Below are 15,741 nucleotides of genomic sequence, written 5' to 3'. Positions count from 1 at the left end.
TGACTTGCTCTTTTTATTCATCCCCAGCTCCAATCCCCACAGCACATATGTACATATCTGTAATTCATTTAGTTATATTAATGTCTTTCACCCCCTCTAGATTGTAAACTCCTTGGGGGTAGGGAATGTGTCTGGATAAATCACATTTATCTTCATATTGTACTCAACCAAGTGCTTCGTAACCACAGTAAGCTCTCAATAAATACAATTGACCGACTTATTCATGGGTTAAGTAACGCTAATAACCTCCACCCTCTGCCACTACACCTACTCTACCATAGCTCTCCCTATTTTGAAAGCTTTCTAAATTATCACCTTCTCAAAGAAACTTTGCCAGAAAGTGCCCATCATTGCAGTCACATTGATCTAAACCTACGAACTGTGGGGCTGGGAGCTGAGGAGGAATAAAAGGATCAAGTCAAGTCATTTGACAGATTCAGATCCTCTTCCCCACTCCCTCCCCTTCCCTCTTTCTGGCTGGGGGACCCCTGCTCTGCCACTTGCCAGCTGTGTGACTTTGGGCAAGTCACTTAACATCTCGGTGCCTCAGTTCCCTCATCTGTAAAATGGGGATTAAGACTGTGAGCCCCACGTGGGACAACCTGATTCCCCTGTGTCTACCCCAGCGCTTAGAACAGTGCTTGGCACATAGTAAGCGCTTAACAAATACCAACATTATTATTACCCATCCCTCCTGCCGCAGTGCAGCCCCAATCCAACTTTGCCTGTGGTTGGGGGATACAACAAAGATCACCTCTGCCTCTTCTGCTACTGCTGCTGCTTGCATTAGCACAGTTGTCCATTTATGTACAAGGGTGTGAGCGGCTGAAAATGTCAGTGAAGGACCCACAGTCCCCACCACATTGTTTACATATGTTTATAACTTATTTGTCAAACAATTTATATGAGAGGAATACCTATAAATGTCCATCTTTGTTGATTATATTCACAAATTTTAGCATTCCTAATATATGAACTTACCTCTCCTGTATTTGGTTTTCTCCTGAAGTGAGAAGAGCTTATTCATTAAATTGTATTATTTTTTAAAAAATAGATTGATAAACCAAATTTGATAGGAACTCTTTTGGGGATGCTTTATCTGAAGTAAAATACACAGGGATGGTCACTGTTTACTGTTGCCCTGTTCTTTCCCAAGTGCCTAGTACAGTGCTCTGTACATAGCAAGTGCTTTAATAAATGACTGAATGAGTGAATGAATGAGTTGGTACAACTAAAGATCTGTGGTAGCTCTCTTGTTATGTTCTGAGTACATAGATTCAACTGATGCTGAAATAAGAGAATCCAACACTTATCAGCCCAACCAGAATTGAAAGAAAAAGGACAGAGAACCTGAGGAATTTTAAAAAAAGAAGAAAAAAAAGGTTCCATTCCACCTAGAGACTCCAGGGAAGGACTAAATGCCCCTTTAATTAATTCACTAATTAATTGATTCTTTCATTCATTCATTCATTCAATCATATTTATTGAGCATTTACTATGTGCAGAGCACTGTATTAAGCCCTTAGGAGAGTACGATGTTCACTTGTTACATTCCAGGAGATCCAAGTGGATGCTAATTAGCACTATATTAAACCCTTGGGAGAGTACAATGTACATTTGTTACATTCCAGGCGATCCAAGTGGATGCTAATTTCATTTGTTCTGTGTGACATTTTGCCTCACGCATCTAAGATTTGACATTAAGAGATTCTGAGAGACTGGCATATGTAGACTACATGTTGAAAACCAAGGGAAAAATCTTATTATTGTTCATTACAATGCCAATTGTATCTATTTTAACAGATCTGAAAGAAAGTTCCAAAGAGCTAGAGGAACGCATATCAGAAGGGAAGATTTCCCACAGAAGTGCGGTGTACAGAGCAAGACCATGTAAGAAAAAAAGGTTTTCAAATAGACTTCTTAGTGAAAACCCCTTTTCCCCATCTCACACTACCAAACACGAACTCCTGGATCGCTTCCTCAGTTCACTTTCCCTGCTCCTCCACTAGTGTTTATTCCCAAATGCCTTTACCCAAGGATGCACCCATGATGTCTATTTCAGTGCAAAAGCAAATGGAGAAGCCCACAACCAGATGACTGAAAGGAATGTTTTCCCATCACACCATGCCTGCCCTTGCTACCTGTAATACCTATGTCTGGGTTGGGATTTTTCTCCTGGTCTCATGATCCTCTCTGGGCTGTAGCATTTCTAGATGTCAGGCAGCCTGTCAATCATATTGAGTGCTTACTGTGTGCAGAGCACTGCACTAAGCGCTTGCGAGAGTACAATACAATAACAGACGTGTTCCCCGCCCACAACGAGTTTACAGTCTAGATGTCATCAGTCTGAACACACTCAGGCGTGTTAAGGAAAGGATGTGCAGTGTTTGGAGCCCCCCACCCAGTTTCCCTGAGATTCTATCTTTGCACTGTCTACATTCTCCTCAAATCTGACACTCCTCCCTCTTTAAAATAAACTTGAATCTCACCATGGAACTAATCTACTTCCCTAAGGATGAAACAGGGACCCATCAGACTCACTCCTCCAAGCATCTACACTGCTCTGGGTAATTTGAACTCCTGAACCACTGCCCACACTACCAAACAGTGCTCCTCAAAGAGTGTATGTTGAATAAGCAATCAATAAGCAACCAACTCAGATTGCTCATGTCTAATGTTAACACACTTCCTAACTTAAGTTGGATTTGGAATTCATGGAATTCATGGAATTCATTCTCGCCTACCCTGCCGTCGACCCCTGGGCCCGTCCTCCCGCGGTCCTCCCGCCCTCCCTCCTCACCTCCGCCAAACTGATTCTCTTCCCCTCTTCAAAACCCTACTTAAAACTCACCTCCTCCAAGAGGCCTTCCCAGACTGAGCTCCTCTTCTCCCTCTACTCCCTCTACCACCCCCCCCCTTTACCTCTCCGCAGCTAAACCCTCTTTTCCTCCTTTCCCCCTTTCCCTCTGCTCCTCCACCTCTCCCTTCCCATCCCCACAGCACTGTACTCATCCGCTCAACTGTATATATTTCCATTACCCTATTTATTTTGTTAATGAATTGTACATTGCCTTGATTCTATTTAGTTGCCATTGTTTATACGAGATGTTCTTCCCCTTGACTCTATTTATTGCCATTGTTCTCGTCTGTCTGTCTCCCCCGATTAGACTGTAAGCCCGTCAAACGGCAGGGACTGTCTCTATCTGTTGCCGACTTGTTCATTCCAAGCGCTTAGTACAGTGCTCTGCACATAGTAAGCGCTCAATAAATACTATTGAATGAATGAATGAATAAATTCATATGACAGGAGGTGCCGGTGTCAGTGTCAAGGACAGAAACACGGCCACTTTGGGCAACATTATTTACCCTTTCAGGCTTCTCGGAGTTATGATTTAAAACTTTCAGTGCAACAAATGACAATCCAGTGCCCTGAAATTCTGTACTTCTGAACATAGAGTTTACTCCCTTCCTGTCAACAGGACAAGGTCTGGAGGGGTGAAGACCTTGATCTATTCCTGAAAGACTTGCTCACAGAGTCTTCCTGTGCAATGCTGTGTTCCCTGGGAGCACTCAGCCCAAATGGATTGACAGTGGCCTCACTGGGTCCTGTAAAACTCAATTCCAGCTCCCAAAACAGTTTCCAACTATGATATTTCCTTTCTTCTTCATGTGCTAAAGTTACTCATAAGGAGTAATATTTTTGAAAGTAAATATGGTTTCTCTCTCCAAAGCCTCTGATTTGCATAGTGAAATCGACAGTGCAACAGCTAAGCAAGAGGACTACAAGCTAAAACTCCTGCTAATTTTGACTTTGATGATTTTCATGTTTTTCCTATTCCTGGCAAGTGTCTGCCTTGGTCTGTTCTGTAGACTGAAGAAAATGGCGTAAGTTTTAATGTCACTGAATACAGGTTCTGGGCAAAAAACTGGGCCAGGCTCTCCCAGTGCATGCATTTCTCTCTGGAAGTAAATTGGGGACAGACCTCTTTCAGGTTACTCCAGGAGCATTTTGTTAGGTCACCACAGTGGCAACACAGTGCCAGGAAGGTTGACTGAAAGGAAAGATATTTATTTCCATTAGAGTAATATTTCATAAATTGCTCTTCCACTGTGCAATCATGCTACCCTGGCATCCTGAAAGAATTGATATTTCTCCCCAAAGATTCTTACTAGCTACCAAAGGACTGAATTATTATTCTGAAAATAGAGCTGCAAAATTTAAAATGAAAAAAACAACTCCAAAACAAAAAACCTCTTAAGTGAATGTGGCCTGTTGGCAATGGCAAGTGGGTGTTTCTTGGGGGGAGGGTGGGGGGGAGCGGGGGATGGGGCAATAACGGCACTGGGTCAGGCCACCACCAGGGACAGGGGCTGGGAGAGTTCCCACAAGTTCTCGGACTGGGGGCTGCGCCCTGCGGTGCCCTGCCAAGCTTCCTCCTTCAGAAGTGATGGAGGAGAAGCAAAGGGGAGAGAAATATTCCAGATGTTTATTCCTCTCTTGCGGCTGCTGTTATTGCTGCTGCTTTAACAGAGCCTGCACGTCTCTTTCACCCCACCCCATCTTTCGCCCCCACCCAGAAGTCTCCCTTCCTCCCATCTTCACTACTCCCTCCAGCAGGAGCTTTGAACCCTCAACCCTCCCTGAGCCTCTTTATCAGCCGCCAATATTTGCCCAGGGAGCAGCTGAAGTTTGGCTGTTCTTGTGTAAATCTACTGAAGTTAGTGGATGAAAGGGAGGGAGAAGAAGAAGAATTACAAAAAGAATAATGATGGCATTTATTAAGGGTTTTCTATGTGCCACACACTGTGCTGTAGTGCTGGGGTCGACAGGCAGGGAATGTGTCTCCTGACTCTCTCAAGTGCTTAAGTACGGTGCTCTGCACTTACTTAAGCGCTTTAGTAAATACCTTTCTCATGGTAAACAGAGCTGAAAAATTTTAAAAAAAAAAAAGAAAAAAACCCCCCAAAACTCCAAAATGAATGTAGCCTGCTGGCAGTGGCAAGTAGGTGTTTCTCAGGGAGGTGTAGGGGTGGGGAGATAGGGGCAGTGGGTCAGCCTATATCTACCCCAGCACTTAGTACAGTGCCTGACATATAGTAAGTGCTTAACAAAATACCATTTTTAAAAACCCCAAAAAAAAACCTGTGGGCTGTACTTCTACTGGGGAGGTGCAGATAAGTCTTGGATTTTGTACCCTGAATTCCTCCCTCTTCCATCTCTCCAGCTGTGGACATTGTCTGATTCCTACCACCATGCCCTCCACCCACCCATGGGGGGAACATGCCTAGCAACTCTGTTCTTTTGTACTTCCACAAGTGTGAATCTAGTGGCAGAATCCACAACATTGGAGCCGTAGGAAAAGAATGAAAGTTATGAAAATAGACTAAGACGAGGCAGGGGCGACTAGACTAGGGAGAGGAGGTGTGTGTGGATGTGTGGGTGTGTGGGCGATGGGGAGGATGGTGGTAGAGGCAGGGGCTTGAGCTCTGTGTGTGCGTGTGTGTGTGTGCGTGTGCGTGTGTGTGTGTGTGTGTGTGTGTGTGTGTGTGTAGGTATAGGTGTGAGTAGGGGGCAACAAATGAGAATAGCCAGGATAGGAATAATGGGAAGGGAGAATTTCCTGCCCATTTTTTCAATTGCTGGTCTGTAATCAATTTGAGAAGTGATGTCTACCCTCCTGACAGGGATGAGGAACAATTCAACCAATAAGAAGGAGCGTGGCCTAGTAGAACGGGCATGGCCCTGGGAGTCAGAGAACCTCCATTCACTTTTATTCTGTAAGCTCATTTTGGGCAGAGAACATGTCTGCCAACTCCATTATATCGTATTCTCCTAAACACTTAGTAAAGCTCTGTACACAATAAGTACTCAATAAATACTACTGCTTCACTGATTGATAATCCCAGCTCCACCACCTGTCTCCATCTGTGACCTTGGGCAAGTCACTGAGCCTCAGTTCCCTCAACTGCAAGATGTGGATTCAATACCTTGTTCTCCCTCCTGTTTAGACTGTGAGCCGCAGGTGGAACAGGCATTGTATTTAGCCGCATTATCAAGTAGCTACCCCAAGCTTAGATTAGTCCTTGGCACACAGTATATGCACTTAAATACCACTAGAAACAACAACAACAAAACTTATAAAGAAAGGGAAAACCAAATCAGCCTCAACTCCTGCAGGCTGCTTTGGGGGAATAACACTTCCAGCAGGACTTAGGGAGCAGAGAAAAGGTAGCGGGGCTAAGACTGTTTTGACTCTTAGGTCACCCACTTTCGTTCAGTTGTTTGAACTTTTTCTAGTACATAAACTATCCCTGGTTTAGATAAAATATCAGAGCATTACCAATTAACCTAATTGGTAATCTACTTTTAACTAAAGAAAATATACGGGAACGAAGCATTCAATGCAAATCATCTCGATCCATTGAGAAGCAGCATGGCCCACTGGTGGATAGGCCACCAGCCTAGAAGTCAAAAGGACCCGAGTTCAAATACCCACTCTACCACTTGTCTGCTGTGTGACCTTGGGCAAATTGCTTAACTTCTAGACAGTCAGCCCGTTGTTGGGGAGGGATTGTCTCTATCTGTTGCTGAATTGTACTTTCCAAGCACTTAGTACAGTGCTCTGCGCACAGTAAGCACTCAATAAATACAACTGAATGAATGAACTTTGCTGCCCCTCAGTTACCTCATCTGTACAGTGCAGATTAAGACTGTGAGCCTCATGAGGGACACAGACTGTAGCCAACCTGATTATCTTATATTTAGTACAGTGCCTTGACCCATAGAAAGCATTTAACAAACACCGTTAAAAAAAAAAAAGAAAAGCTATCATTTCATGCATTTTCTCGCCTGATTTTTCCTCCATCTTGGGCAATTCTTTTTCTCCACTGCCGGGGGATGAGGAAAGGGGAAGGGTGGGAGGTGAACAGGAGAGGAGGGCTGGGGAGGGGAGAAGGGAGGGGAAAGTGGATGGAGAGGAGATGGCCCAGCAGGGAGGGTAAGTTATTCATTCAAGCACGAAGGTGTAGGGGGAGTAAAAAAGAAGTAAGATTTGGTCTCAAATGACTCTTTTGTCCCCCTTCACCTTTCCTCTCACACCCCTTTCTCTGCCTCCCTCAAACCTGCAAAGTTCTGTCCCAATCTCCCTCCCCCTGCCCCCATTATGCTCCCCCATTAGGTTTTAGGCACACCTGTTGTGAGTCTCCTCTCCTTAAGCCCCTAACACAGAGCAAAGGACAAAACAGGACTCCTGAATGTGGAATCCATTTTCCCAACTCCACGCGGGGTGTAGGTACAGAAACATGGCACTGGATCAGGAAAAAAATTTCCATAAAATCGACTCTAGTGAGTTGCGAATACCATGGACTGCCCTGAAAAATAAACAAATGGGTTCTGGAGCAAATTAAGCCAGTGTGCTCTTTAGAAGGCCAAATGACTTGACTTAGATTAGTATGTTTCAGACTGAAGGACTAATTCTCTGGAGAAGATGCTAATGCTGGGACAAGTCTAAGGAAAACGTGGAAGATGCAGACTAGCAGCTAGATGGATAGAAACCACAACAACAATAATGGAAGAGCCATTAGCAAGGTTACTGATTATGGCAGAAGGCAGGATGTTCTGTAGAAATATGTCCATAAAGTCGCTATGAATTGGAAATGACGGCATTTGATGTGTGTGTGTGTGTGTGTGTGTGTATGTACGTATATGCAAATACGATATGTTTATCAAATGTGATCAAATGAGTGAAAGGTTAAGGTACACTCACTATAAAGTATATATAATATACATATATACACACTATCCTATATAGTATACTTTATACTTCTACCAAATATATACACACTATACGATATAGTATACTTTATATACTTTATATACTATACTATATAGCATCTATACAGTGAGTATCTTAACCTTTCATTCATTCAGTTGCATTTATGCAGTCAAATTTATTGAGCACCTACTGTGTGCAAGCTACTCTACTAAGTGCTTGGGAGAGTACAGTACAACAATAAACAGACCCATTCCCTGCCCACAGTGAACTTACAGTTGCTCAAACAGTTCCAGAGCTAATTTAACTATCCCTTCAAACGAGTTGAAAATTGGGGTCAAAGGAAACATTGGGCACATGTAAAACCCTTGAATATGCCCTTCTCATTAACATCCAAGAATACTAAACAAAACTGAAAAGATATTTTCCCTCCCTCCAAGTGAGAGAAAGTAATTCTTCCTGGCCAAAGAAAGAAAACTTGATATTGCAAGGACTGATATCTGCCCAACTTTTTATTATGAAATTTTACACCTTTATGGCTGCTTGCTGAATTTGAAAGAATGTTTCAATTTATCTGTGAAGACGTATCACAAATTGAAACAAAAATCTGCAATGAAATGTAATAAGTATGTGTTTATCTTTTCCTAGGGTTCCTAATGATACCAGTGACCAGTTGCAAGGCGTTAGACCAGATCTGGCCCACCTATCTTATTTCAAACCACTGAAAGGTGTATCTGACACATCCTTCTCCCGAACAAATAGCTCAGAGTGGAGTGATCCATCTGTGCTGATGCTGCAGAAATAAACTACTCCAATCAAAGAATCAATCTACAGTATTTATTGAGCACCTACTGTGTGCAGAGCCGTGCATTAAGCAGTTGGTAGAGAACAATAGGGGGCAATGATCCCTGCCCTGTAAGAGCTGACATTTTGGTGCGGGAAATACACTAAAATAATTGACAGATAGGAGGAAAGAGAAATAGGTTATATGAACATTTGCTAGTACTTATGTATTAGGGTGTCTAAGATACTGTGTGTATTCGCAGAATTTCCCCCCCCCCCGGCTTCTGAAGAGGGAATACATTTTCTCTTTTGGGAGTGTGACATCCTGGTAGTGGTAAGCAGTGAAAGTGGCCCATGCCATGGCAGAAAGAGGAGACTAGGCTGTAGACTGTAGGTTGTTAACGGCGTTACGGACGGGGAACATGTCGGCTAATTCTCTTGTATTGTTCTCTCCCAAGCACTTACTACAGTGCTCCGCACATAGCACATATACTCAATAAAGACCACTGATAGATTGACTGAGGAAGGGCAGGACGTTGCAGAGACAAGTAGAGACACCCTCAGGAGTAAGAACAGGAGAAGTGAGCAGGGGTTCCTGTTATTCACTGACTTCTGAATAAATCAATGACTGGTACTTACTGAGGGTTTGCAGTGTGCAGAGCACTGTACCAAGTGCTGAGGCGAATACAAGAGAGTAGGTGGACATGATCCCTGGACAAAGGAGCCCATAATCTCGTGGACATAATCTCGTGGAGAAGACAGACTTTGAAATAAAGCATGGTAGGGGAAGCAACAGAGAACAATGACATACACCAAAAAGTACTGTGGGAGTGGGGGTGGGGTGAATAGCAAAGTGCTTAGGGCGTATGGACTCAGGGGTATACAAGACAAAAGAGGGTGCCTTCTGAATGCAGCACTTGGGAGAGTACAATAGCAATAAGAGACGCAGTGTTGTGTCACTTCTCTTGCCTTTCTGTGTCTTCTTACCGCCTTTCCTTTCCTCCCTTTTTTAATTTCCCCTACTCATTCATTCATTCAATAGTATTTATTGAGCACTTACTATGTGCAGAGCACTGTACTAAGCGCTTGGAATGTACTCCCTCTATCGCCTCTCAGGGTCACACCTGGAGAGTTTCCAGTACTCTCCAAGTCTCGACTATGGGGGGGGGGGGAGGGTCAAGCAGAGGCAAGTCCATCTATTCCATTCCTAACTTGAGCAGTGGCTAGTGTGTGGAAGGCAATCTGCTACAAGTCAAAACTCACCTGTGCTGGGCAGCAGCGGCATGGGAGAGAGTCTAGGGCAGAGCCTGAAGTTTACTGCGTGGAAGGAGGCAATTGAGAAGCGGCGTGGCACAGTGGAAAGAGCACGGGCTTGGGAGTCAGAGGTCATGAGTTCGAATCCCAGCTCTGCCACCTGTCAGCTGTGTGACTGTGGGCAAGTCACTTAACTTCTCTGTGCCTCAGTTACCTCATCTGTAAAATGGGGATTAAGACTGTGAGCCCCACGTGGGACATCCTGATTCCCCTGTGTCTACCCCAGCGCTTAGAACAGTGCTCGGCACATAGTAAGCGCTTAACAAATACCAACATTATTATTAGACCACTTCCGTATTTTTACTAAGAAAACTCTATGGATACTCTACCAGAACGACTGCAGATGGGGGTGGGGGTTCTGGGAGAGATGTGTCCATGGCATGTCTGTGGGTCACAGATGACTCAACAGCATAAAGCGAGACTCCCTCTACTCCCTATACTTACTTCCTTGGGCAACAGTCCCATTGCAAAAACTATTCAAAACAAAGGGACAATTATTTAAGTAAATACGGTAATGTACTCTGTGGGGTTCAGAATTCATAAGGATCCAGGTGGTGATAAAGTGGTGGTTGGGTGAGGATATGCAATGGGTCGAGGTGGCGCTGAAGGGGTGGTTGTGTGGGGGCATGCAATCAGGAGGCAATCTCAATGCATCCTGCTCTAGGCTCCCTCGCCTCTGTCTCCTTGCTTTCCCCAAGCTAAGAACTCACACCCAAAATTCAGAAGCAGAGAAGTGGCGTAGCCTAGTGGAAAGAGCATGGGCCTGGGCATTAAAAGGACCTGGATTCTAATCCCAGCTCCATCACTTGTCTGCTGTGTGACTTTGGGCAAGTCACTCAACTTCTCGGTGCCTCAGTTACCTCATCTATAAAATGGGGATTAAGACTTGTGAGCCCCATGTAGGACGTAGGCTATGCCCAACTTGATTATCTTGCATGTGCCCGAGAGCGTCACACAATGCCTGGCACACAGTACGCACTTACCAAATACAATACAAAGCAAAACAAAAAAATCAAGGAACCACAGCACTCCTCATATTAAAAGCCCTTCTGAAATCTCACCTCCTCCAGTAAGCCTTCCCTGATCATGCCCTCCCCATTAAAGTGTAAACTCCACATGCACAGGGAATGTTTCACCTCTTGGTTTTGTATTCCTCCGGGGTCTTAGTTCAGGGCACTGCACTCAGGACACCCTCACTGTGTGCTACTACTACTATTACTACTATCAGTCCTTTTATTAACTGAGAGTAATTGTGGTCTAACATGTGCAGAGCACTATTCTAAGCCCTGCTCCCTTCAGGGACCCCTCAGACTAAAGGCCATGTGGCCTTGGATGCTTCCTATTATCTTCACTGTTCTGGGGGAAGGAGAAGGTAGGGAGAGGGAATTCACTGGAGTCAAAGGGAATGAGTGAAGGGGGAGGAGGAGATGGCGGAGAAGAGTGTGACAACATCACATTGTCACATATTGACTCTACATGTCCTGTGAGGGCCCCAGAAAACTGACAAGCATGTGGTCCACGGGGGCTTAATCTGGCCCTGGACATTCAGGATGACATTAATGGTGAAGGCGCTAAGGACCAATGAACCATAGCTTTGCTTCATCTCCTTCCTGCCAAATCCAGTGGCTCCTACTCCCTCCTAATCCTCCTTGACCTCTCAGTTGCCTCTGACGCTGTGGACCACCCCCTTCTCCTGGATACATTACCCAACCTTGGCTTCATTGACTCTGCCCTCTCTTGGTTCTCCTCTTACCTCTCTGGCCGTTCATTCTCAGCCTCCTTCGTGGGCTCCTCCTCTCCCTCCCACCCCCTAACTGAGGGGTCCCTCAAGGGTCAGTTCTTGGTCCCCTTCTATTCTCTATCTACACCTACTCCCTTGGAGAACTCATTCGCTCCCTCGGTTTCAACTACCATCTCTATGCAGATGATACCCAAATCTACATCTCCTCCCCTGTTCTCGCTCCCTCTCTCCAAGGCTCGCATCTCCTCCTGCCCTCAGGACATCCCTACTTGGATGTCCTCCCGCCACCTTAAACTCAACATGTCCCAAACAGAGCTCCTTATTTTCCCTCCCAAACCCTGTCCTCTCCCAACCTTTCCTGTCACTGTAGATGACAGCAGCATCTGTCACTGTAGATGAGAAGCAGCGTGGCGCAGTGGAAAGAGCACGGGCTTTGGAGTCAGGGCTCATGAGTTCGAATCCCAGCTCTGCCACTTGTCAGCTGTGTGACTGTGGGCAAGTCACTTAACTTCTCTGTGCCTCAGTTCCCTCATCTGTAAAATGGGGATTAAGACTGTGAGCCCCACGTGGGACATCCTGATTCTCCTGTGTCTACCCCAGCGCTTAGAACAGTGCTCGGCACATAGTAAGCGCTTAACAAATACCAACATTATTATTATTATTATTATTATGGCACAACCATCCTTCCCGCCGCACAAGCACGTAACCGTGGTGTCATCCTTGACTCCACTCTCTCATTCAAACCACATATCCAATCCATCACCAAACCTGCCTGTCTCTCCTTCACAACACCGCACCAAACCTGTCTGTCTCTCCTTCACAACACCACCTCTCCCTCTGTCCTCTCCCGCCCTTTCCTCTCCATCCAGACCACTACCACGTTAGTACAATCACTCATCCTATCCTGCCTAGATTACTGCATCAGCCTCCTTGTTGACCTCCCAACCTCCTGCCTCTCCCCACTCCAGTCTACACTGCACTCCACTGCCCGGATTATCTTTCTACAGAAACGGTCAAGGTATGGTCACCCCCCCACCTCAAAAATCTCCAGTGGTTGCCTATCCACCTCCGTATCAAACAAAAATTCCTCACTATTTGCTTTAAAGCTCTCCATCACCTTGCCCCTTCCTGCCTCACCTCCCTTCTCTCCTTCTACATCCCAGCCCGCACACTCCACTCCTCTGGTGCTATCCTTCTCACTGTGCCTCGATCTTGCCTGTCTCACCCCCGAACCCTGGCCCACATCCTACCTCTGGCCTGGAATGCCCTCTCTCCTCAAATCCGCCAGACAGTCACTCTCCCCCCGGCTTCAAATCCCTCCTGAAGTCGCACCTCCTCCAAGAGGCCTTTCCAAACTAAGCCCCACTTTTCCTCATCTCCCACTCCCTTCCATGTTACCCTGACTCGTTCCCTTTGCTCTTCCCCCTTTCCCCACCACACAGCACTTATGTATATATCTACACTTTATTTATATTGATGTCTGTTTACTTGCACTGATGTCTGGCTCCCCACCTCTAGACTGTGAGCTCGCTGTGGGCAGGGATTGTCTCTCTTTATTGCTGTATTGTACTTTCCAAGCACTTGTTTCAGTGCTCTGTCCACAGTAAGTGCTCAATAAATGTGATTGAATAAATGAGTGGCCAGATAGTTTCACTGTAAATTGGGCACTGTGCTTGCCTAGGCCAAAGTGATCTGCATAGACAGTGGAATTACATATGTCTGTCTACTGGAAGTCATTCGCACAAGTTCAGAAGTACGTTTTTTTCTGTAGCCCACATAACTCAAAATGTCCAGTGGAACACATCCACTGGGGAATGAAGCTTAAAGTCCTTCTTTCCCTTTTTTCTCCTTCTTTCCCCATGTTTCTCCATTACTCCCAAGAGTGTTGTCTGCCATCTAGTAGGAATGATACAGACTCTTGACTCTGGCCTCTTCTGACTGCACTGGGATTAGGGAGCCCATTTTCATGAAAAGGAGCCATCTGGAGATTTGGTATAGCTCATGCCCCCAGCTCTCCAATGCCTGGACTTCTTATTTGGAGCATGGAGCATGCACGGTACTGTGGGAAGTTCCCTAATACACATCCTCGAAACTCCAGAACTACCAACCAATCAAAGAATGATATTTATTGTATGCTTACTGTATGCTTACATTGTACTAGGTGCTTGGGAAAATACAGTACACTAGCATAGGTAGACTTGATCCCTGCCCACAAGGAATTTACAGACTGGAGGGAGCTAGACATATAATAAATTCCAGGTGAATATGCTCATAAGTGCAGTGAATAGTTAAGTGTTTAACAGGTACAGTCCCAAGTTCATAGGAACAGGGAAGTGAGGGTTTAGTCAGGAAGGGCCCCGTGAAAGAGGTATGATTTTAAAAAGGTTTTGAAGATGGGGTGAATGGTGGTCTGTGGGAAATGAAGGGGATGGGAGTACCGGGCTATTGGAAGGACGCAGGCAAGGTATCAGTGGTGAGGAAGGCCAGATTGAAGTACAGTGAGTAGAGTGTCCTAAGAGCAGCAAAGGGGGTTGTAGTAGGAGATCAGCGAGCTAATGTAGGAGGGAGACAGCTGACTGAGCGCCTCCAAGGGTGATAGCAAGAATTTCCATTTGAGGAGGAGGTGGTTGGACAATGACTGGAGGTGCCTGAGGAGAAAGAAGCAGAAGCAGCGTGGCCCCGTGAATACAGGGAGTCAGAAGAACCTGGGTTCTGAACCAGGCTCTGCCATTTGCCTGCTCTGTGACCTTGGTCAAGTCACTTAACTTCTCTTTGCCTGAACTACCTCACTTGTAAAACGGAGATTGTGACTGTAAGCCCTTGGTGGGACAAGGCCTCTAGACTGCAAGCTTAATCTGGGCAGGGAAAATATGTTTGTTTATTGTTGTACTGTATTCTCCCAAGTGCTTAGTACAGTGCCCTGCACTCAGTAAGCACTGGATAAATATGATTGAATGAAAGAATGAACATGGACTGTGTCCTGATTACCTTAGTTTTTAGTACCGTCCCTGGCACCCGGACCCATAGTAAGTGCTTAACAAATACCACTAAATTAAAAAAAAAAAGAAGGAGAGAGAGAAGGAAAAGGCAAAGTATGTGGTTTGTTGTTGTTATTTTTTCTCAGGAAAATGATCCTGATCCAGGCAGCTGAGTGGAAGGCTGGGGTGGGGAGAGATAGGAGGCAGGGAGGAAGTGAGGAAGCTGATGCGGTCATCAAGGTAAGCCAAGATGAATGCTTGGATCAGTGTGAGAGCAGTTTGGAGGAGAGGAAAGGGTGCATTCTGGACATGTAGTGGAGTCAAACTGACAGGATTTGGTGATAGGTCAAATAAGTGTGCTCAGTCAGAAAGATGAGTCAAAGATCATGCCAAGGTTAGGGACTTATGGGACAGGTAGGACAGTGTTGTTGTCTACTGTTATGGAAATGCCAGGTGAAGATGGGGCTTAGGAAGGGAAGGGGAGCTTTGTTTTGGACTTCATTTTAAAGGAAATTTGCCCCCCAACCCTCCCTTGTCCCAGACTATTGAGGCTGGAATGCCGTTGAGCCCTCTTTGCTCTCCTAGACCCAATCACATTCCCCAGCCCAAGGGAAGCCATGACCCTTGTCCTTGGCACCACAGCAGGGCAGAGAGGCCAGGGCTGAAGAGGGAGAGGAGGTTGGCACCCCATCCCATGCGCCCACAATTCCTGATGCTCTCCCCGTTTTCCCCCCATTACGTTCCCCTAAGCAAGACTCCCAGTTAGAAAGCAAACATAGGGAGTAGACAGCTTGGTGCTTCCCTATCCCATCCTCCACCTACCCAGGGGAGCTGGCTGCACACCTGGGTTTGTGTTGTTCTGGGGACACAGAACAAGCCCCACCAGGCCCAGTTCTTGGCAAACCTGGGGATGAGAGGCCAGTCCTGTATGTCACCCCCAGGCCCACCCTCAAGCCACAGACCCAGGAGTCTTGTTCATCCTGGGTACCCCTGGGCCACCCTTGGCTACACAGCAGCTAAGAGGCTGGGCCCTGCCCTCCCACCCCATCCCCTGCCCTCATCCTGGCTGGGCTTGGCTCTTCCTCAGGAGATGTTACTGCTGCTGCTGCTGCTGCTGCTGCTGCTGCTGCTGCTGCTGCCACCGCTACTGCTG

General features: G+C 45.9%; 1 protein-coding gene across 1 annotated transcript; it reads left to right on the top strand.

Moving 5' to 3' along the window:
• The first annotated feature begins 1,778 nt into the window (after positions 1–1,778).
• LOC114808667 (equatorin-like) lies at positions 1,779–8,592 on the top strand. Its single transcript, XM_029056456.2, has 3 exons — positions 1,779–1,890; positions 3,732–3,885; positions 8,421–8,592. The coding sequence occupies exons 1-3, from the start codon at positions 1,779–1,781 to the stop codon at positions 8,575–8,577; spliced, it is 423 nt and encodes a 140-aa protein (XP_028912289.1). The 3' UTR covers positions 8,578–8,592.
• Positions 8,593–15,741: the final 7,149 nt, after the last annotated feature.

The sequence above is a fragment of the Ornithorhynchus anatinus genome, chromosome Y2 (assembly GCF_004115215.2).
Source record: "Ornithorhynchus anatinus isolate Pmale09 chromosome Y2, mOrnAna1.pri.v4, whole genome shotgun sequence".
NCBI lineage: Eukaryota > Metazoa > Chordata > Mammalia > Monotremata > Ornithorhynchidae > Ornithorhynchus > Ornithorhynchus anatinus.
Note: the sequence above shows the minus strand (reverse complement) of the source record. Positions and strands in the feature narration are given on the sequence as shown.